The 22,207-nt window shown below is 39.3% G+C and overlaps 3 protein-coding genes across 5 annotated transcripts; all 3 read left to right on the forward strand.

Annotated features, from left to right (window-relative positions):
* The first annotated feature begins 1,218 nt into the window (after positions 1 to 1,218).
* mmp25a (matrix metallopeptidase 25a) lies at positions 1,219 to 5,166 on the forward strand. The gene is made up of 9 exons (XM_052547269.1): positions 1,219 to 1,407; positions 1,549 to 1,708; positions 2,259 to 2,554; positions 2,691 to 2,870; positions 2,967 to 3,063; positions 3,137 to 3,216; positions 3,934 to 4,083; positions 4,163 to 4,441; positions 4,537 to 5,166. Exons 1-9 carry the CDS (start codon positions 1,368 to 1,370, stop codon positions 4,791 to 4,793), a joined length of 1,539 nt encoding a protein of 512 aa, XP_052403229.1. The 5' UTR covers positions 1,219 to 1,367; the 3' UTR covers positions 4,794 to 5,166.
* Positions 5,167 to 6,824: 1,658 nt separating this feature from the next.
* srrm2 (serine/arginine repetitive matrix 2) lies at positions 6,825 to 17,838 on the forward strand. 2 transcript variants are annotated; one of them, XM_052547262.1, is made up of 14 exons: positions 6,825 to 7,015; positions 8,063 to 8,317; positions 9,331 to 9,426; positions 9,535 to 9,720; positions 9,907 to 9,993; positions 10,081 to 10,146; positions 10,768 to 10,797; positions 10,878 to 10,991; positions 11,262 to 11,394; positions 11,880 to 13,825; positions 15,383 to 16,078; positions 16,157 to 16,264; positions 17,096 to 17,206; positions 17,296 to 17,838. In XM_052547262.1, the coding sequence occupies exons 2-14, from the start codon at positions 8,070 to 8,072 to the stop codon at positions 17,348 to 17,350; spliced, it is 3,876 nt and encodes a 1,291-aa protein (XP_052403222.1). In that variant the 5' UTR covers positions 6,825 to 7,015; positions 8,063 to 8,069; the 3' UTR covers positions 17,351 to 17,838. The 2 variants fall into 2 exon arrangements, with proteins under 2 accessions (XP_052403222.1, XP_052403223.1); XM_052547263.1 differs by having other exon boundaries at positions 17,299 to 17,838.
* Positions 17,839 to 18,255: 417 nt separating this feature from the next.
* Positions 18,256 to 21,569, forward strand: thoc6 (THO complex 6). Of its 2 annotated transcripts, XM_052547274.1 has the most exons (13): positions 18,256 to 18,424; positions 18,630 to 18,721; positions 18,880 to 18,944; positions 19,077 to 19,180; positions 19,304 to 19,341; positions 19,450 to 19,498; positions 19,638 to 19,709; positions 20,204 to 20,306; positions 20,414 to 20,463; positions 20,593 to 20,655; positions 20,878 to 20,988; positions 21,087 to 21,215; positions 21,372 to 21,569. In XM_052547274.1, the coding sequence occupies exons 1-13, from the start codon at positions 18,410 to 18,412 to the stop codon at positions 21,450 to 21,452; spliced, it is 972 nt and encodes a 323-aa protein (XP_052403234.1). In that variant the 5' UTR covers positions 18,256 to 18,409; the 3' UTR covers positions 21,453 to 21,569. The 2 variants fall into 2 exon arrangements, with proteins under 2 accessions (XP_052403234.1, XP_052403233.1); XM_052547273.1 differs by lacking the exon at positions 18,256 to 18,424 and having other exon boundaries at positions 18,612 to 18,721.
* The last annotated feature ends 638 nt before the right edge of the window (positions 21,570 to 22,207 follow it).

Raw genomic sequence — 22,207 nt, forward strand, 5'->3', positions numbered from 1 at the left:
GGCCATCCAGTAGTATGACAGAGAGCAAATTTCTGCAATGTTGTTGCAAATGTCACACTCCAAGTGCAGCTGAGGCAGACGGGTACGGTGAGTGCATCGCTTACCTTGGCAGTGCCCATGCTGAAGCTGCGCTCACTGGCACTAAATACTCTTATTGTGAGAGTATGAATCTCATCATGCTTTACTGGGAGGTGGTCCTCCCCAGCTTGCTCTCTCGTTTCTCCCTCCCAGAAGCCTCTGATAAAGAAACAGCAGAGCAGCAGAGACTCAAGTGATCTTTCGCCAGCACAACGCTTGCATACTTCACTCTCCCCACAGCCGTCGATACACCTGTGTTCTTCACATGTGAGGATCCCTTGTTGAATGCTTGGTTTCCTTCGGTGGATCTAAGGAGGATGTTGCCGCTGATGATTTCATGTCTTTAATGGCTTCTGATACAGAGGAGTGAGTGGACATGTCCCGATGTTGTCCCAGGCCCTTTCACTTCATTTCAATCTGCACGGCCCAGTGCAGACAGTGAGCCAATCCATGTCCTCACCAAAGCTGTGGAGGATGCAAAGATGCCTTGATTGGTTGGATCTGGAAGAGCCCGCCTCTGGTCTTTTAGACGAGTGGTTCGCCATCAGTCATACTCTCACCAGCATCCCCCACAATACAGTGCTGTCAGGTGGTGAAACGGTATTTCCCAATAGCCAGGAAACCCGCCTATGTAACGCTGGATCCTGAGCCTCAGATGACGTCCTGATCAGTATTCAGAAAGGAAAATGGAGGGGCTTAAGTCTTGCTGAGGACGGACTTCCCTCAAATAAAGCTTGCATCTGCTCTCCGTTCCCCCACCTTGTGTCCGATGGAAGCTTGTACACCCATCAAAATTACAGATGTGATAGCAGACCCACATACTCAAAAGAGCATTTCTCCTCATATCACAACCATGACAGTCAGTTCCCCACCCTCTTGCAGCAACCTAAATGTTGAAAAACTAGAAAGTGCTGGCCATCTGGCTTCAGGCCAGGATGTGTCCAGCTTGGTTCTAAAAACCATAGAACAAGTTTACTCTCTCCAGTCCAACGTATATAGTAGTCAGCTCCTCCCCTTTTATCAAGCTGAAGCACCATTTGTTCATGTAGTGCACAAACGTGAATAAATCAGGCTTCAGTTTCAGAGTAAATTAGGAGTTTACTCAGAGTAAATTAGCAGAAACACTTCTTCCCTTATGTCAGGGAACCAAGGTTACGTTAATAACTGGAGAATTTTTTGTTTGTGTGTCTACATAGGACTGGTTGATTCGATATGGGTATTTATCATCTCCAGACTCTCTAACTGGTCGACTTCAGACCAGGGAGGGTATTGAAGAAGCTGTCCGTAAAATGCAGTGTTTTGCGGGTATTGAAGAGTCTGGCAAACTAGGTGACTGTTTTTTTCTCACTTGTTTGTAATGTAATACTTCAGGTTAAACTAGATGGATGAATGCCCTTAAGAGCGCTTATGTACCATGATCTTTCAGACACTAGCTATGATAATTCCTCTTGTCCTTTTGTCAAACTTTAGATCATGCCAGTTTAGATCTGATGGCCAGACCTCGCTGCTCTCTGCCGGACACCATCAGCTCTGAGGATCTGTTGAAAGGAAAGAGAAGAGGTAAAGGGAAGCTGAAGAGAAGAAACACTCTGTCAAGACTGAGCTGGGACAAGACTGACATCACCTGGGGGTAGGATCTTTAAGTCTCCAGCAATATATTCCATAAATTGTAAAAATAAATAAATAAGTAAAACCGTTTGTAACTATAAAAAAAAGTTAAAATACTACAATTAAAAATGTGGTATAATTGTTAACTGTTATTTTATATTTAGTGAAAACTGTAATTGATAAAAAAAAAATGCTCCTCATTTATGTGATCAGAAATGTACATTATGCTGTTTTGTGTCAAATTTTATGTTATATATTTCATATTGTATTATTTTAGTGTAACTTGTGTGTTACCTGTCCACCATCAGTATACACAAGTATTGGTGTTTTATGGACAGAACACTTACAGGACAATAAACTCTGAGTCATCATGTAGCTTTTTTATTGTATCATCTTTGATTTTATGCTGGTTGACCAAAAGTAGATTTTGATAGTTAAAGTAACAAATAACAAAAGATTACGTAATTTAAAAAAAAAATATATATATATATAACAGTGAAGTCTTTATTTATGTGAATTTAACCAGAATATTCATGTCCAATAATCCCACATCTTTCCGTTCTTTTCCTCAGCATGCAAGACTTTCCCTCTCCTTCCATGTCTCCCACTTTGCATCCAGGGCTGGTGAGGCTCATTTTGACCTCTGCCTTCCGAGTATGGAGTGATGTCACGCCTCTGCGTTTCCACCCTTCTCCAAATGGCCCATCACCACAGATAGACATCAAAATCACCTTTGCCAGCAGCTACCATGAGGATGGATATCCTTTTGATGGCAAGGGGGGCAATCTGGCACACGCATTCTTCCCAGGAAAGGGAGATCTTGCTGGTGACACACACTTTGATGATGGAGAGAGCTGGAGCTATGGAGGTAAATTAAATGCTGTATACTTTTGTGGATCTTTGTGGATCTGACATCATTATCTACAGATATTAATAGATAGAATAAAAGAACAGAAGATTGGTCAAAAGTGCTTAAAATATTTTATGCATCTATAATTCCACAGATTGGAGCAGTGCCACAGATTTATTCACAGTCGCAGTTCATGAGTTTGGTCATGCTTTAGGCCTTTTTCACTCATCCTCCAATGACTCCATCATGTATCCTTATTATCATGGTCCTGTGGGAGACATGCACAGTTACTCCTTATCCCTTGATGACAGACTGAGAATACAGGCACTTTATGGTACATCCTAATATGCAAATAAATGAATGAATGGATAGATAAATAAATAAATAAGCTAGATAGATGGACTGTTTCTCATGACTGTTTACGATACAGGAGAAAGACAAGATTTTAAACCTTCTCCATCTGTTGTTACACCCACAACTCATCTGTCCCACTCCTCGACCCCAGCTCCTCCAAATCATCCCTATCAGTGAGTATCACTGTGATCACAACAGGTTTGACAATGATTGTTATATTTTTTAACTGCTTTTCTCTTTCTTTAGCCCACCAGCCTCTGCTGATCGCTGTCAGGGAGGTTATGATGCAGTCGCTAATATCAGAGGAGAGGTTTTATTCTTTAGAGGTATGATGTATGATTTATACACTGGTGTTCAAAAGTTTGGCGTCAGTAAGGTTTTTGAATGTTTTTGAATGACGTCTCTTATCCTCATCATTTAACTGATATGGTGAAAACAGTCAAAATTGTAATCTAGTAAAAAAAAAAAAGTAAAATAATTGTTTAATATTTTAGTTTATTTAAAATATGTATTCCACTGATGGCAAAGCTGAATTCTCTGCATCATTTCTCCAGTCTTCAGAGTCACATCACCCTTCAGAAATCATTCTAATATGCTGATTTGCTGCTCAAGAAACATTTCTCTTTATTATCAGTGTTGGAAACAGTTGTGCTTCTTAATATTTTGTGGGAACTGTAAGATCTTTTTCCAGGATTATTTGATGAATAGGAACTTTAAAAGAACACAATTTGTTTGAAATAGTAATCTATGGTAATGTTATAAATGCCTTTACTGTCACTTTTGATCAATCACATCTTTGCTGAATAAAAGTACTGGTTTTTTTATTGTTTTTTTTTTATTACTGACCTGAAAAATGTGAATGTTGATATATTAAATTATATCATTAGTGGGCTGTAAAAGTATCAGAGGATACAAGATTCTCATGGTATCCTAACACAACATATCCAGACAAATACTGATAAAAAGTTGTTATAAAATGATAAAAGTGAAAGAAAATATTGTTTATCATCCTCTCCCTTTTCCCCATCCTCGCTTTTTATCAGGTCCACACTTTTGGAGAGTACATCATTCAGGCTCATTAATATCCTTGACTCCAGCTCTGATCCACAGCTTCTGGATGGGTTTGCCTCCAGAAACAGCCAAAGTTGATGCAGTATATGAGAGAAGAGATGGACATATTCTCTTCTTTATTGGTATTTATACACACACACACACATAAATGCATGTTCATTCTTCATTCTTCATGTTTACACTTTTTCATACCTTTCTCAGGTAATCAATACTGGGTATTTAGAGACACAGTGTCCCTCCCTGGGTACCCACGACCACTTTCAGAATGGGGTTTACGCTCTTCTGCAGGAGGGCTTCCAGAGAGGGTGGAGGCAGTATTTGTGTGGCCACACAATGGGAAAACGTACCTGTTCAGTGGTGGAGAGTACTGGAGGTTTGATGAGTTGGGAGCAGAGAGGAAGCTGGAAGAGGGGTACCCCAAACCAGCGTCCATTTGGGGAATGCCCTCTCACCCTGATGATATCATTGGATTTGTAGATGGTAAGACTTCTTTAATCATAAAAGTTTTATTTATTGTTATTGAATGATTTTCATTTTTTCTCAAACGGACCTCAAACCGTTTTGTTTGTATGCAGGAGACACTTACTTCTTTAAAGAATCAAACTACTGGATTTTAAGAAGAGGTGGTCTGGACCAGGAATCTGCTTCCCCTAAGTCCATTGCTATTGACTGGATGAATTGTGAAGGTCACATTTCAACAAACACACCTGAGATTCCCAGAAGAGACAAAGACTGCACTTGTGTCCAGAGCACAGCAGCTATGATATGTCTTTTGTCATATTTTATATATCCAGTTATCACTGGTTGGATATTGGTTATTGTATTTTACTGATTAGATTTTTATTATTTTGTAGTATTTACGGTGATTTTAAATTTTGTGATTTCGACTGTGAAATTAGTGAAAAAGTAGGCTACTTGATTTTTAACTTAGTGACAAATTTCTTCCATCTTTGGGATAGGAAAGTGTCCTGTTTCGAATGTGTAAACTTGGGATTGTTTGCCTGTTTTTTGAATACTGTGTATTCGGATCTCTCACTCGTGACATACTGCTTTCTACAAACTATACAACATAGTACATACTACATAAATGGATAATGTTTAGAAGTCCACTAGTAGATACTCTCCAAGCTAATACACAGTTAACTAAAAGCCACAAGAGAAATACTTTAATCATTATTTGAACTGATTAAATAAAGAAATCCAAACAAAAAAGTCATATAATTACTCTTGTAGTATTGTACTAGAATTTATTATGTAAAATAAATGTCTGAAGCTTATTCTCTCTTTATTTATTTATTGTCAATTTTACATCCAAAGTGGATTCAGTCAGATGTAAGCTGTATCACCCCCCCCCCGCCCCACCACACACACACACACACACACACAAAGTGTGTCAGTAATGACATGTTACAAAAGACTTTTATTGAATAAAAATGCTGTCAAAATCATCAACTAATCTGGGGGGGGGGGGCTGAATGGCTAATGGCTGCTGAAAAAGGTTGCACTGTTTTACTGTATTTTTCATCAAATAAATGCACCCTTGCAGCATAAGAGACTCCTTGGGTTTGTGTGAGAAATGTGGACAAAGTGAAACTGTGGAACATGTGTTTATTAATTGTAATGGTTATGATGAAGAAAGAGAAGTGCTAAGAGAAGAATTATGGAAGAATGAAGGGAAAGAGTTAACATTAAAGAATATATTAGACTTGGATATAGGAAATAGTATGGTTAATGTGTTGTTTCAGTTTTTGAATAATACTGGTTTAATGAATAGATTGTAGGATTAATATGTATATAGGATTATAGAGAGAGGTAGAAGATGCGGATGAAGTATAGTGTGAGACAGTGTAAGTAAATCTGGAGGTAAATAAGGTTGCGGATGGGAAGTGGGAGTTAAAGGGAAGTGGGGTGGAAGCTGGAGGAGCTGAACACGCAGCGCCAGTGGGTTTTATTTACTTTTATTTTTATTTATTTTTTTTTGGGGGGGGGGGGGGGGGTTGCTTAGAAATGTTAAGAGATAGGAATGTTTCTGATCTAAGCTACCGGATGATGGCAATAATGCACTGTTAAGTGCGGTTGCCAATAAAACGAAAGAAGAAGAAGAAGAAGAAGAAGAGACTCCTTTTAAAAAATCGTTTTTTGAACATAGACAGTAAAAGAAATGGACACAGCGACCCCATTGGAACTCAATTGAGACAAATGAAGCCCAGTTTTAGCGTTTTTTAGCACTTCCGTTTCTGACGCGCAGACTCAAACGAAGCTTGACGATGTCAGCAACCTGTCTGACAGATGTAAATCTTCTAGTAGCTGTGTGTGCAAACTGCCATCGTTAATCTTGCAGAGACTGCGAGCTTGAGCGGGGAGTTCTTTGGTGTGAGTGAGCAGGAGTAAGTATTCTGATTAATTATTTTGTATAGTATTTTAAAATGTAATGCCAGTACGCCATATTAAGTTAATTTCCTGCGAGCCTCTCCTCCTGTCTGTACGGTAATGCGACAGAGAGCCGAGTGGTTATGACGCAATCGTTAGCCTATTTTTTACAAAAACTGTTTATACGGGGCCATAGTGTAACATAGAAGGTAATGGAGCCCTTTATACATTGTCGTGTATCTTTATAAATAAATAATGGACAAACAGAGTCTTTAAACGCCTCAGATGTAAAGTTATTCGCTGTCAAAGTGACGCCAAAATGAATGGGAGTCAATGGGAATGCTAACGCAAGTGAAGTTCTGCTAAAAGATGGCAGCCCCCACCCGACTTCAACTTCCGGTCGAGTTCCTTGCCCCTTGTTTTTGAAGCACCAAAAAAGCGAGTGCATGGGATTGTGGGAAATGTAGTCCCCACTCATTCCCCGAACATTATCGCGAGACTCGTCACGATGACGTCCACATGAGCGTAACCTGTTCATCCTAGCCATCGTTGCGTACATCGTTTTTATTTTACAAGGATTATTTGATATAGAATCGCTGGGTTTCCGCTTGTTGTGCCACAGTTGTTCGGTCTTTGGCCTGAAACGGTTCTACTTTTGTTCTCTCCCTGCGCGGGATCCCAGAGGTACGTAGTACACACGTTACAGAAGCTCAGTGAGCAGTTAGCATGCTGTACTGTGGACTGGACTGAACCTGTTAGCATACAGGACAACGTTAGTGCGCTAAAACAACTCAAATTCTGTTATACAAGTAAACACTGTGGGTAGTTAATGCGTATTACATTATTACATAAACCCTATAAATGAAGAAGAATCAGCGGGTTGTAGTTGGAGGAAGCATTAGATGCACAGAGGGCCTTGGCCTGGTGTTGGTTTAAGACTGTGTTCTTCATCTTGTGGATGCGATATACGATCTGTGTATGAAAATACAGCGAATAGACTACATAGACACCATGTTAGGCGTAATATGGGATGTTTGGAGCGCTTACCCGGACTTTAATGGTGTCTAGGTAGGTTGCTTAATAAATTGCGGGTTCCCCAATAACTTTCTGGGATACATTTTCATAACTTGAGCACGTTCCAGCATTGTACAACACAGCCTCTGTAAATTACCTCTGTAATTATTAAACAGCCCTAGACGTTCAGCGAATAACAAACTACGCTTTCTTGCTTTAAAACATACTCGTGTTTTTTGGGGCTGGGTAGGAAATGTTGCAAATGTGCAATTATGGGCATTTTAGGGTTGCGTAAATCCAGCGCTATATTTGATACACACCAAGTATCACCATGTACAACCACAATACTGTAATGAAAAGAAAGTTCACTATTTGACGATTTAAATAGTATAAGAAATATTTGTATCAGGCATGTTTGAAATATTATTAATTTTAAATGATTTGTTTATTATTTTATTGTCCTGTGTATATATAGTAATATCAATGAAGAAATAATGACAGAACAGCTCAGACAAAAACATAAATGTGAATCATTGTTGAACCATTCTTTGAATAGTTTCCATTTTGTGTGAACTATATATCTAGCACTCATTTATTCACATTATTTATGTAGCAATTGCTTTTATCCCTGGCCACTTCAAAAAGTAGGAATGTTTATGCAAAGTTGTTCAGTTCAGTGCTTACTCATGACTTCTCATGTTGTGTCTGGCCTCTCAGAGCAGAGATGTATAACGGTATCGGTTTGACCACGCCACGAGGCAGTGGCACGAATGGTTACGTTCAGCGGAACCTGTCCAGCGTACGCGTGAAGAGGACCAGGGACGAGCGCGGAGGAGAGCGGGATGAGAAAGACAGAGAGAGACTGGAGAGCCAGCTGAACAGACAACCTAACGCTGATATCCTCGAGCACCAGAGGAAGAGACAGCTGGAGGTGAAATGTGCCGAGCTGCAGGACATGATGGAGGAGCAGGGGTAAGATGGGATAAAAATATAAAGAATAGTAATTAGAAATGTTTCTTGAGCATCAAATATGCATAATAGAGAATGATTTCTAACACTAAAGACTAGTGGTCGAGCGATATATCGCCAAGGCATCGACGCTAAAAATGGCAGCGCCTGAGCTCACAGTGCTCACACACTCTCTCTCGTTCACTGTCGTCGTTAACAGTTCTGTCTAATACAGATAGAATCTGTCTAATAATCAGACAGAACGAAGGAGTTAAACAAAGGAATTTAAATATATAAAAAATATATTATAATGATTGATTTTAGATATATATATTAGTAATAAAAAAGACAAACACTATAAAACTTTCTCGTTTGCCATCAGCATTAAGCAAATAAGCATTTATATAATTTTAATCAATTCTTTGAATAACTAATGAAGACTTAATTTCACAACCCTTGCAAACTTAGTTGAATCCAGTTGTGAGATGGTGTGAAGTGTGCATGTGATCTGCATGATCACGTGATTTCTGCGTGATGGTCGGTCCGTGTGAATTCAAATGACGCTGCGCTTTATGCATTTGCCCACAGTCATATTCATGTAATTTTCTCTGTGTGTAAAATGACTGTTACCTTTGCTTTATTTGAAAAATGAATCCCAATGCACACAAATGTCCCAGAATACTGAGTGCCCTATTGATTACAGTGTTTACTTCCTTTTTATAAAATCTTTATTAAATATTTCTTTAAAAATACTTCAGTATAGCATAGTATTGTAAAGTATAAGTGTGTTTATTTTACACATTTATTTTTTAATTTATTGTGAAATTATTACTTTTTTTTTTAAATATGAAAAAAATAAAATAAAGACATCGGCTATCGGCCCCCCTGCTTTCCAAGATATTGGCATTGACTGACAAAAAAACAGTATCGGTCGACCCCTACTAAAGACTGACGTAATGGTTGCTGAACAGTCAGCTCTGCGGTCACAAAAAGTATATATTAAGAGCAGCCTCTGACCAAGTCATGCTGTGTGACAGGTACTCAGCAGAGGAGATCGAAGAGAAGGTCAACACCTTCCGCTTGATGCTGCAAGAAAGAGAAGAACCTGCCCCTCCTCCAACAGAGAGGCCAGCGTGAGTATTACTTCAGATCGTTCAGACAGAAATGAAGGCTTTTTTAGTGGCCCTTTCTTTGCACTGTTCATTTTTTTTCCCCAATCCATGTTTTGCTCTTTCTCACAGCGTGACTGAGACTCATGCACTGGCAGCTGCTAACCAGCAAAAAAATGACCGTCTGAGAGAAGCTTTCGGTATCAGCTCTGACTACGTTGACGGCTCATCCTTTCATCCTGACCGGAAGGAGCGAGAGAAGGAGAAGAGGGAGCAGGAGAGGCTGGAAAGAGAGAAGCAGCAGCAGCAGAAGTACCAGTGAGTAGACGGAGGGGAGATTAAAGGGGTCATATCATGAGGAATCACTTTTTCCTTTATCTTTTGAGATATAAGAGCTTGATGTATTGCGAAAACATACTGTAACTTTCAGAAGTCCCAACTTTCATGTGTTGTATCTTATCTGAGTACTTTCTGTTCTGTCTTTCTCTCATCATTTCATTTCAGGATTATTGAGTCCGAAAACTCAGATTCATCTCCTGAGCGAAAAAAGAACCAGAAGAAGAAGAAAAAGAAAAACAAAAGCAGAGAAAGGTAAACTGGAGAGTGGAGAAGTAATTTAAAACACTTGAGTTTTAAAAGAGTAATGCATTAATGAATCACTTTTCTCTCTTGTAACAGCTCTGAGAGCCCCTCACCCTCTCCTCGACGAGAGAAGAAAAAGGACAAGAAGAAGAAAAAGAAAAGGTTTCATTTAATGCCCTTAAATTATAATATTCTGTTAATTCATAAGGCAGACTGGGTTAAGATGTGATAATTGGGTAAAATGAATGCAGCTAAATATATTTTATTCAATTTATTTATTAGTTGAGCAACTTGGGAATATGTGAACCATTAAAAATAAATAAAATGAATGTAAAAGGGAATATTTTACAATTGTAAATGGTTTTACAATCTTAAATTGCTTGACTTTATTTGCATTTTCATAAACCATCCAGGAAAAGATTTAATTGTCAGTTTATTTGCATGTGGTAATATTATCTCTATTAACTGAGATGCTTTGGGACAAGCTGTCCAAGAGGCTAACACACTCCACAAACTACAGCTGTCATTTTGACAAAGTCCTTCAATTAATAATTGTGAGCATATTTGACACATTTTCAGTGATTTTATTCATTGCTAATTCACTGAGATTTTATATATATTTCAAGACCAGGATAAATTTCCTTAGAATTCTTTTATAAACTTGCTTTTATGTGTCCCAAAAAATGTTTTAGCATTAAGAATTCTCAAGAATAATAATAAATAAATAAATCTGCATATTTTTTTTTTTTTTAAATGGCTTAAATAAATAACTTTTTCTTTCAGGGAGGAATCAGTGAAGAGTGACACAGAAAGGTGGGTTTTCTCCTCATCACTGTAAGTTACCTTTGATAACTATGTAATATATATTTAAATGTAATCATTTCTTTCAACAGTTCATCAGATGACAGAGAAACAACCAAAAGAAAGAGAAAAGGGAGTGACAGTGAAACTCCTCCTCCCAGTAAGAGCCGAAAACGCCAGAGTGCATCCTCCAGCCCAGCTCGCAGGTATCATTACATGTGCATGCTACATGACTTTTTGTCCTCAGATTTTACTCATTACATTGAGTTGACTTGAGCATTTTCAAATAGCAATTGCAAGAACTTTTTCCACCCTATAAACTAAATTTCTCCTATAAAATCAGTTTATTTAAAATTGTTCTAAAATACATCAAATATGAGTGCTTGCTCAGTGTTTGAAATGTTGTACTTAAAAAAAAAAAAAAAAAAATGGTGAAAGTTCTTGTAAATATATATACATGTTTTTTTTGTTTTTAGCCCATCCCCTCAAAGAGGGAAACGGCAGAATAAATCAGCTTCTCGTCCAGATGAGGGGAGAAAAGGGAAGTCCCCTGACAGAAGGCTTTGTGGCCGTAGTGAGGAAAGTCCAAAAAGGATAGCAGTCAGAGAGGTAATGTGTTGTTTTGGAAGACATAGAGAGACATATGCACACTGTAATTTAATCTAATTTATTCTTTGTATTTGATTAGTGAGCTTGTTTACTTCTGTTCTTATGTTCATTATATTTTTCAAGTAAATATATTATTTGTATGTATTCTATTCTAAACATCGTCCACAGTAAATCACAGCCGAACACATTCAGGTGGTGTCTTTGGACTTAATTGCATCTTCTGTGTTTGTATTGTTTTTGAGCACCTTCCCACAACAAACATTGAGTTTTAATATAGTATTTCAAGAAAAATATTGTTCAGTTTCTTAAAAAAATGCACCTCGAGACCCCTGCGTTGAATGCAAAAACTTGTCATGTAAACTACTGATGCCTGGCCTAGTTATGCAGGCCTACCTTGAGCCAGATTAGTCAAGCAGTTGTTCAGACAAGCATCTGACTAGTTAATTTTGAAAATGTGGTTTTGCACCTCTTTTCCCCACTCTTAGAGGTCACCAAGAGGCTCAAGAACGCCTGAGCACAGCAGAAGAGACAAAGGCCGAGAACGTGAAAGAGAAGTGCAAGACAAACCTCAGAGAAGACGACCGGACTCCTCATCACCATCTCCACCACCAAAGCAGCAGCGGGGCAGACGACCACGGAGTGAAGAGATAGAGAAACCCCCTCAGACAAGAAGACATGACTCTTCACCTTCTCCAGCACGCAAGCAGCAGCGAGACCGGCGACAGCGGAGCGCAGAGAAAGAGAAACCCTCTCATTTGAAAAGACACAACTCTTTGTCTCGCTCTCCATCTCCTAAGCAGCAGAGAGGCAAGAACCGAGGGGACGATGAGAGAAAGAAAAAAGGTCAAAGAAGACATGACTCATCCTCGTCCCCATCTCCTTCACCACATAAAGACATAACAAAAAGAGGACACAGTGGAGAGAAAGAGAGAGCCGTTTCCCCCAGGGACAGGGAAAAGGAGAGACATGGGGACCGAGCGAGAGACAGACAGAGGAATAGTGATAGAGATACAATCCTATCTAGTAGAAAAGATGACAGAGGACGGGAGAGTGATAAAGGAAAGGAGAGAGTACGAAACCGGTCTAATGAATCCATGTCTCCTGCTAAGCGTTCACCTTATGCAAACGGAAGGCAAAAAGAACGAGATCGTGAACCAGAGAAGGAACAAGAAGAACAGCGAGAGAAGGACAGAAGGAAGGAGGAGGAGATGAAAGAAGAGGCTCTGAGAAAAGCCAGAGAGAGTGACAGAGAAAAGGAGCGAAACCTCACCAGAAGACCAGAAGTGTCCCGAACAGAAAGGAAGGCCGCCTCTAGCTGTCAGCCTGAGGACAGGCGAGGTGCCAGAGGAAGTGAGATGGAGCAAGAGGTGGCCAAGAAAGACAGGAGAATGGAGGAGGACAGGAGACCTGAGAAGAGTCCTCAAGGCCAGAAGGAGAAACAGATGCAAAAGGAAAAGCCCGGGAAGAAAGACAAAGTGAAAGCTGTGAGCAGCAGCAGCAGTAGTAGTAGCAGTGGCAGCAGCAGCAGTGACAGTGACAGCTCCTCATCTTCATCCTCCTCCTCCTCTTCTTCATCATCCTCAGAAGATAAAAAGAAGAGAAGTTCAAAAGACAGCAGTTCTGCTGGTAGATCAGTTCCTAATTCTGTCATAGCTCTGGCTATTGCACGCCGAGAGAAGGAGAACCGAGGAAGGGATGGAGAGAGTGATGAAGGCAGAAAGATGTACCCTCCCACACAAAGACAAAGCTCACCTCCTGAGTCTCAAAGGAAAAGGGACGATGTTGATAAGAGACAGCAAGTCATGGACAAAGAGCAAAGGCCTGGCCACTCCTCATCTCCTTCCATCAGAGCTAAAGACTGGGAATGTGGAAAAGAGAGATACACTCCCACTGAGAGTTCAAGCCCTCCTCCTTCGCCCCCCCAGAGAGGCCAGAACAGAGGAGCCCCGAGTGGGGACAGGAACACACCCTCAGAGGAAACCAAATCTCAGAGCAGAGATAGAGGAGGCGAGCGATATACCCCATCAGAGCTGGAACGAGAGTCTTCACATCCCTCACTTGGCAGAGGAAGAGATCGACAAAGTGACCGAAAGAAAGACTCGTCGCCTTTGTCTCCGAGGGAAAAAGGAAGGAACGACGTGCCACAAGTCAAACCGATTGCTTCTCGGCCTTCACCGAAACGCACTCCACCACGACAGTACCAGGACCCACAATCTTCACGCTCTCCCAGTCCGAGACGAGGAGTGAGGAGACCATCGCCTTCACGAAACTCATCCCCTTCCCGACGGGACCGCAGCCGGGAACGCCTCAGAGAGCGAGAGAGGGAGCGATTTAGGGCAAGGCCAGCGGACAGAGATCGAGATCATTCCAGGGAGAGGAGAACAAGGAGCAGCAGATCTAGGAGTCCCCGAAGAAGAAGTCCTCCTTACAGGTTAGTCAGATGACCACAGTTTAGGGAAAGCTAAACTTTGCAGTAGACAGTCTGTGGAAATGGTTTTGTGTGTTTTGCCAGTAGGAATGGGTACAAAGAACCGTTATTTTTTTTAATTTTTTTTTGGACAGGTAATTGGGTCAGTACTGGACTACCGGTAAGCTTTAGGACAAACGATACTGTTATCGATACTTGCGTTGTTTTATCTCCATACACTTCAATGTTAATGGTGAATTAGAATTAAACATTAGATTAAACATTTCATGTGCGTGCTGTTCTTACGTGCTCATTCAGAACGTGTACACCCAAAGTGTGCATACACTAAAAGGCCGGTTAAACAGCACCTGATTACTTGGTTCTTAATTATCGTCTGATTGTGCTTATACTGTCGAAAACAAAGTTTACATATTATAACAATAAGTTATGTCTAAAGTGAAAGTAAACCGTCGAGAGAGAAATGAATGAATGGATGGATCTCTTAAAGGGACAGTACGAATCATGCTGCCGATTGTCATTTAAAGGGATTGTTCACCCCAAAATTTTAATTGTCATTATTTACTCACTGTCAATTGAAGAATATGGCTAACCAAACAGTTGCTGGTCCTCACTGACTTTGATAGTTGGAAATAGTTTGCGCAGCAGAGCCAGAACGGATGTGCTGAGCGCTTGTCATATTATCACACATATTCAGTGTTTTTAACCATATAATGCTTATTTTATGTTTGGGACATTAAAATACACATAAGTACTTATGAATTTACGTGTTATAAATCCCACGGCTCGGATTCAGCACGAGCTAACATGGCAGCGCACATCACCATTAACCTCAAAACACACGTTCAAGAGAGAACCACGGTGCATGCGTGTGTATTCCTCTGCTTGGAAACAAGGCGTGGTGCATCCGGGTTCTGCGACAGAATGCCGGCTCCTGCATCAGCAGCACCGCATGCATGCGTGCTACTCCCATGAATGGTGTCGGAGACTAACTGGAAGAGAAGATCGTATTCTCGAAGCTTCAGAAAATGAGTTGTACCACTGATGTCACATGGACTATTTTAACGTGTCCTCACTACCCTTCTGGGCCTTTGAACGTATTTCATCACAAATATCTTAATTTGTGTTCTGAAGACAATTGAAGGTCTTATGGTTTTCGAATGACATGAGGTTGAGGAATTAATTCGTTTTAATTTTTGGGCAAACTAGCCTAACCCTTCAAGCTTTTTCAAATGATAATTTTTTTTCTTTGATAAATAGAGATTACCAATGAACATAATTTACTTATTAGAAATCTTTTGGAACATTATAAGTGTCTTAACCGCCACTTCTGCTGGACAAAATATAAATTTCTTTACAAAAAAAAAAAAACCTTACTGGCCATATATAAAATGTTTTGTTATTTGGGTTATTTGGGCTACACTATTGGATAAATTGTGTCACTAGTGGGTTACTGAGTTGTAGAATTAATTTGAGAACTGTACACTGTAATTATAATTAATATCATAATATTAATGAAGTTTATAATAAATTATTACAAAGATTTTCTCTCTTTACACCTAGATATCGTTATTCACCCTCTCCTGTACGTCGGCGCAGAAGTCGTTCACTATCACGAGAAAGAGAAAGGGAGAGAGAGCAGGAGAGGAGGAGGAATCGAGAGCGAGAGAGACAGCGTGAACAGGAGAAAGAAAGAGAACGAGAACGGAGAACGAGGGTGCCACCCAAAGATCCCACTCCTCCACGCCGTTCTTCGTCGTCATCATCATCCTCTTCCTCCAGTTCGTCCTCTTCAACCTCTCCCTCTCCCCAAAGACAGATGAAGGGTGTAAAGTCTACAGATGCAGATAAAGACAGATCAAGGGAAACTGATGAACAGACAAAAAATAACCAACCAGAAAGGAACTCCAAACATCTGTCTCCCTCCCCTCCTAAAGAGACGCGTCTCCCTTCCAACCAACCCCATCATCGCTCTCGCTCCCGTGAACGTCCTGCCTGTTTAGGATCACCAGAGACCAACCCGTCACAAAGCAGGGATCCACCTGGTGACCGATTAAAAGGCCTGCCCCCATCATCTGTCCATGAACCGTCAACGATAGGAAAGATGTCCGTAAATGGGAAACCAGAGAAGGAGAGCTCTGGCCAACAGCAGAAGAGAAGCAGCTCGAGCTCTTCCTCTTCCTCCTCCTCATCATCCTCGTCCTCATCTTCATCCTCATCATCAGACAGCTCAGACTCTGAGGCAGAGAAAGCAAAAGGGTACGTGCCAAATAATTGTGCATTTATTCAGTTCAGTTTAATCGATGGTACCCTTCATTTCAATCTTTGTTTTTCCAGCGCTGTTAAAGCAAATACAAGTAGAGATGCTGGCAAGATGGCGAAAAACAGAACTTCTTCGTCGTCATCTTCCTCATCAGAAAGTGAACAAGAAGATAAGACTAAAAGGTTTTTTTTTTTCTTGATTTATTCCTTATCTACTCAATTTGCTCAATTGGTAGAGCATTGTGCCATCAAGCGCAAGGTTGGGGGTTCGAATCCCCGGGAACACATAAGTAAAAATTGATAGCCTGAATGTACTGTAAGTCGCTTTGGAAAAAAGCGTCTGCTAAATGCATTTAAAAAAAAAACGCTGCAAGATTTTATGATATATTTAATTACATTTTTGAATTAAAGGTTTACGTGCATGAACCAACAATCTTTCGCTTTCAATTTAAGGTTGCTGAATTATTGAAATAACTGAAAATGCTATGTGCCATATCACATAGATTGTGATTTAATTAAAGAAATCCATATGCACTGTTTTAAATTGAAGCACTGTTCTTTTACACACAAGCAGCTCATAATTCAGTGATATCAGCATCTCAGAGCGGCTTGGGTTACACTGAACTTTACAGTGATTTCTGCTACAAACTAATTCTGCATCTTCTCTGATTCTGGTTCACTTATAACGTGTGCTTGGGAGCACACCATGGACCATCTTTCCAAACTCACAATGAGGAGCGCTTATGACCTGTCTGTTGCCAACAAAAGAGAAGCTTTTGAAGTGCCCTCTGTGGTTTTTCCGCCAAAATAAAATCTCAACAGTTTAAAATTTTTAAACGTTGAGAAATCAAGATACCCATTAATACAATTATTATTATTTTTCTTATACTATTTTAATTTTACATTGACATTACAACAGTAATATTTTCTATTTTGTTTATTTAGTAAAAAAATGTATCCCATTTTGCTCCTGTACACTAAAACACCGGTCTCAATTTCTTTTGACCTCTGCAGTCCTCCGCGGCCCAAGAGAGTGCCAGCAGACTCGCTGAGAGACTCTCGGTCACTCAGTTACTCCCCTCCAGCAAGACAACGAAGACCTGCACATTCTCTACCCTCTCAACGGTCAGTTCTGTACAGATCTACAAGTTTTTACTATAGCTTTCAACTCCATGTGCTTGCTAATATTGATCTCAATCTCTGTTTTCCATCAGCAGTTCTAGCAGGAAGTCGAGAAGCAGATCTCCAGGCAGTCGGCGGAGGAAATAAGCGAAATCTTTTTTGTTTTCTGGACTCTCTTACCTGACCCTCACTGGATTGAATCATCTCCATATCACACTATGGATGACACAAAAAAATGTGACTAGTTGTAATGGCGATATTTTCACCATTAGTAAAGCAAGGTCTAGGAAAACATGGTTCTTTGTAACTCATCCCAAAATGGAAGATTTATTATTACTTTTATTATGATGTAATTAATGTTTAAGGCAAGGCCAGCTGAGAAACTGAAGCTCAACAAGTATTGCTCTGTGCCAACAGATGCTGGACACTTTGTATACACACATTCACACACAAACAAAAAAATATATAACACATGTCCAGTGGTTTTCTGTCTGCTGCATTGTCCTGAATGTAGATGAATGTCTGTAATTAGGTGATCAGAATGGACTATATTCTTTTCCTGCATATGTAAACAGACTCTGTTCCTATTTGTTTATTTGTGGGGGGGAATAACTATGAATAAAATGGCAGTAGAATCTTGTCTGAATATTTATTTTGTGTTGCTGAAGGAGAAGCTGATGCTAAATACACAGCACATTGGAAACCGTATATTCACTCAAAAGTTACTATATTCTTTAAAACTGAAGGCGTTTTTAAATGGGCGGACAATACTTTTTCTCATTGGTTAGATAATCGGGTGGTTTTATATATCTCACCAGTAGCTTTCGAGTTCCTTGTGGTCTGTAGATCAGATGTTATGTTAAACCGGTCGAAGAAATATTTTAACATTAAAACAATTTAGCTTATATATAAAAAAATATTAAAATCCTACTTTCATCAAAAATAAATATTATTCGAAAGATTAATTTTTATTATTATTATTATTAAAATAAAAATAATTTCGAAAGATTAGTATAATATTTGTGCCATATTCTTGTAGTTTTACAGTCGTAACCCGTCTAATTACTTGTGGCGGCGGGCTGCTCTGTGGAGGCAGGTTGAATAACGCGTCATAATTACGCGACTCTGTTGAAGGAGCAGCGCTTTGTATGGAATTCAACCGAGGATTTATCAAGTTAAATTAACATCTTAATAAACTCCAGGAACATGGGTCCAGTTGAGGTAAATAATACGATCAGGACCTTATTCAAGTTATTAGCAAGCTCAATATTTTGAATCATTGGAGACCATAGGAAACATGGTTCAGCTAGCAGACCAAGCCGTTTTAACAAATGGCTCATATACATTTTTATATGCCAACAATTATATGTATGCACGTATAAATGATTGTCAGTCGTGTTCGTGACGCATGTTTGTCTCTCTCCAGCTCCTGCACATGTCCGTATTCTCTCAGAGTTTCTCTCCTTGCGGTCGTTTCCTTGCAGCGGGTAACAACTATGGAGAAATCGCGGTGTTCAGGTCAGAGATCGGTTTAATCATGCAGTTTAGGCGGCGTTAGAAGCCAGCTGCTCTCCTATTGTTTGTTGATGCACGTGTTTAAGCATCTTCTCTCTCTCTCTCTCTATATATATTTATATATATTGTATGTTGATGTCGAAGTGTTCTTGTTCTTACAGTCTTTCAGCTGCACTGAGTCCAGATGCATCCGAGGCGAGCCAGAAGCCCATCCTTAACTTCACTGGTGAGACTGAGATTGAATTTTCCACAGATAATTTTACTTTTACAACGTGTGTCCTAGACTATCAAACTTAAAAACATTACAGTATCCAGTATTGCAACAATGACAAGTGAAAGGGTCTTTTCATTGTTTCAGCTCATGATGGTCCTGTGTTCTCTCTTCTCTCCACGGACACTCATCTCCTGAGTGCTGGGAACGGAGAGATCAGCGCCTGGAGTTGGGCAGAGCTCATCAAAAAAGTCAGTTGTTGATTGTTTGACTATTTTTTTTTAGTAATTTATATACATTTTCATAGTTGGGCTTTGTACATATGAATATGGTTAAAAACAGAGAAAAAAAATCATATATTTTTGTCTCCACAGAGCACCAAAGCTGCATGGACAAGGAAACCCAGTTATGAGTGAGAGACTCAAGATAGTGATAGTTCATTTGGTTTTATGACTTTTAGTATTGTGGGAACTACCTGAATGTGATGTCGAATGTTTGTGCAATCTCTCATTTCATACAGGACTAGTCTTGAAATACCAGAGATCAATGCAATGATCATTAACCCAAAGGTTTGTATTTAACCTATTTGTGTTGGTTATGTCTAATACATGCTTTTCCTTATAGAACCTTATTTTATAGTTACCTGTAATAAATGGTTCTATTTGAATTAGATTATTAATTTGTAATATTATTATTTTTTTTTTTCAGGAAAACAGCTTGATAGTTGGAGGAGGTGACAATAATATACACATCATGGACATGGAGACTGGCATCTTTAAGGTCAGTTAGACTACTTCTTTGTATCTCCAGGGACAATATTTTGAAGGCCCCCCAACACAGGCTATGATTTTCCCTCTTGCAGTCTGTTTAAATAATGGCTTAAAAAACATGCTCCTAAAGAAATAAAATAAATATCTAACAAAACTTTTTAAATAAGACATTTTCCAAATATAGAGATAGTTACTGCAGACTTTTTTTTGTAACACCCTATACTGAATTCACAAGCAGACATTTGTAAAGAACTAAACATTTTTGTTTATGAAAAAAGCAACAACAACAAAAAAAACAGTTTGCCAAAACATATTTTAGGTGCACTAAAAGTTGCTTTTGTTTTTGAGGAGGCAAATGGCACGCAAAAGCGGTCACTATTTTGTGCAAAGACTTGAATGTTGCTCTGAAAAATAAATAAATAGACATAAATAAACTAACTAAATAAATTGAAACACAGTAGGATCACCTTAATATTTTTTCTCTTTGTGTTGTTTGCTCTGTAGTCTGTACTGAAGGGCCACACGGACTACATCCACTGCCTGTGCTTTAAAGAAAGGGAAGAGGAGATCCTCTCTGGTGGGGAGGATGGTGCCGTGAGGATATGGGGTCAGTGAATGACACAGCACTGTTTCTCTTTCCCTTACTCTCTGAGGAAAAGGAAGCCAGAAATAGAAAAAACATTATGTAATAAAAGTATTTAATTCCTCCACCAGACTCACGGACGAATCGCCCAGTTCACTGTATTGAAGTTTTCAAGTACGAGGTAAGACACTCCTGTACTTATGATAAAGAATAAACAAATACGCTAAAACAATGCATTGAAAGAAAAAAATAAAATACAGCACTGAAATTCAACATTCACTTTCAAACTTGCTCTGGAATGGCGAGTCAGGAATGCGCACGCCCCCAGTTTGGGAAGTGGATTAGCTGTCTTGCTACGGACTCTGACTGGATGGTAAGATATACTTGCAGTTGGCAGGGACACTGAAGCTATTGTCTTTGTTCTTGTTTATCGCATGTTTTCTGCATATGCATTGACATGCTTGTTTTTAAATTCCTCAGTTAATATCTGCATGGTTGTAATGGACTACTGCTCGTCTGGAATGCCCCTCTGTGTATGTTAAGATGGAATGGCAAAATGCCCCTATTGTTAAAATGTTATCTATTTCCCCTCCAGCTCTGTGGTGGAGGCCCATCGCTCTCATTATGGCACCTCCGCTCCATGTCCCCCACTTCTGTCTTCCCTTTGCCTGGCTGTCAAAGGGAAGCGGTATTTTACCAGGACCTGGTGAGAAGGACTAGTTGTCAATTTAATGTGACAGAAAAACAAAAAGGCACCATATATATAATATGTTTTATAATACATTATGTTGTGTTTGTGCTTAGATCATGTCAGTAGGTGAGGGTCCTCATGTGTCCCACTGTTTACATGGCGGGACAGTAAAAGCTCAGATTCCCTGCACTCCTTCCTCACTCAACACTCTGGCTCTGAATCTCAAAAACACTGAACATCGGGTAGGTGCCCCTGTTATACACCTTGCCAGATTTTTTTTTGTTTTAACAGATACAAATTGCGGTAATATCTGTAAAGTGTATATTCATTGGCTATGTGTGTGGAAAGTGAAGACTTGTGAATGGAATAATTGTTTTTACCCAATATTCATCTTTCAGGTCATGACAGTAGGGGGCAGCAGTCACCAAATTGATGTGTTCACCAACTTCAGCTACAGAGCCTTTTCTCTGTCATTTTGAGCACACGCCAACATTTGTTTGAATTTGAATTGAAATCTGTGACAAATTCTCGAATCGTGACTTGCTAGAATGCAATTTAACAATGTATTTTTATAATAAACTTTTTTTTCTTGGTTATTGTTCGGTGTTTTTTCAAATGTGTGTTCTTAGCTTTACATTTGAATCATGCATTGTAACCTAAAAAGGCCTTCGAAAGTATACTTGGTCGTTTTTTGTGTAACACTATAGTAAAATACACAAAATATAGTATTACACTTTTTTCCTAATGAAAATATACAAAAAAAAAGTGTCTAAACTGTATTATCTCAGTCTGCGAACATGTTCAAAACATCGGTTACAGAAATGATGTTGGTCACGTGGTCACATGGCAGCCCGTACGAGGCGACCCGCCGCATGGAAAATGTTTTATTTAAGCTGATTTACAGCTGGAATCGTAATTTAATTTATGTGCTAATCATTTTTAACATATTTAACAAAAACAGTTTTAATTTCTTTACGTCTAAAACTTTTTTTTTAACATGTACAATTAGTTCATTTTTAAACATTTGAGGATAAGTTTAGCTATTTTACACTGGAAATAAGACTAAATCTTGGAACATTTTGGGCTGCCTACATAAACAACATTTCTTTATAGCGCAAATAACCGTATTATGGCCAAACATGCTGTTTGTGTTGCTGGAATGTCATCAATGGGTCTGTTGAAACAGAATAGCGATGCAATCTCAGCAGCAGCAGGAGTGGCATGAGGAGGAGGA

This window comes from Carassius gibelio, chromosome A3 (genome assembly GCF_023724105.1).
Source record: "Carassius gibelio isolate Cgi1373 ecotype wild population from Czech Republic chromosome A3, carGib1.2-hapl.c, whole genome shotgun sequence".
Lineage (NCBI taxonomy): Eukaryota > Metazoa > Chordata > Actinopteri > Cypriniformes > Cyprinidae > Carassius > Carassius gibelio.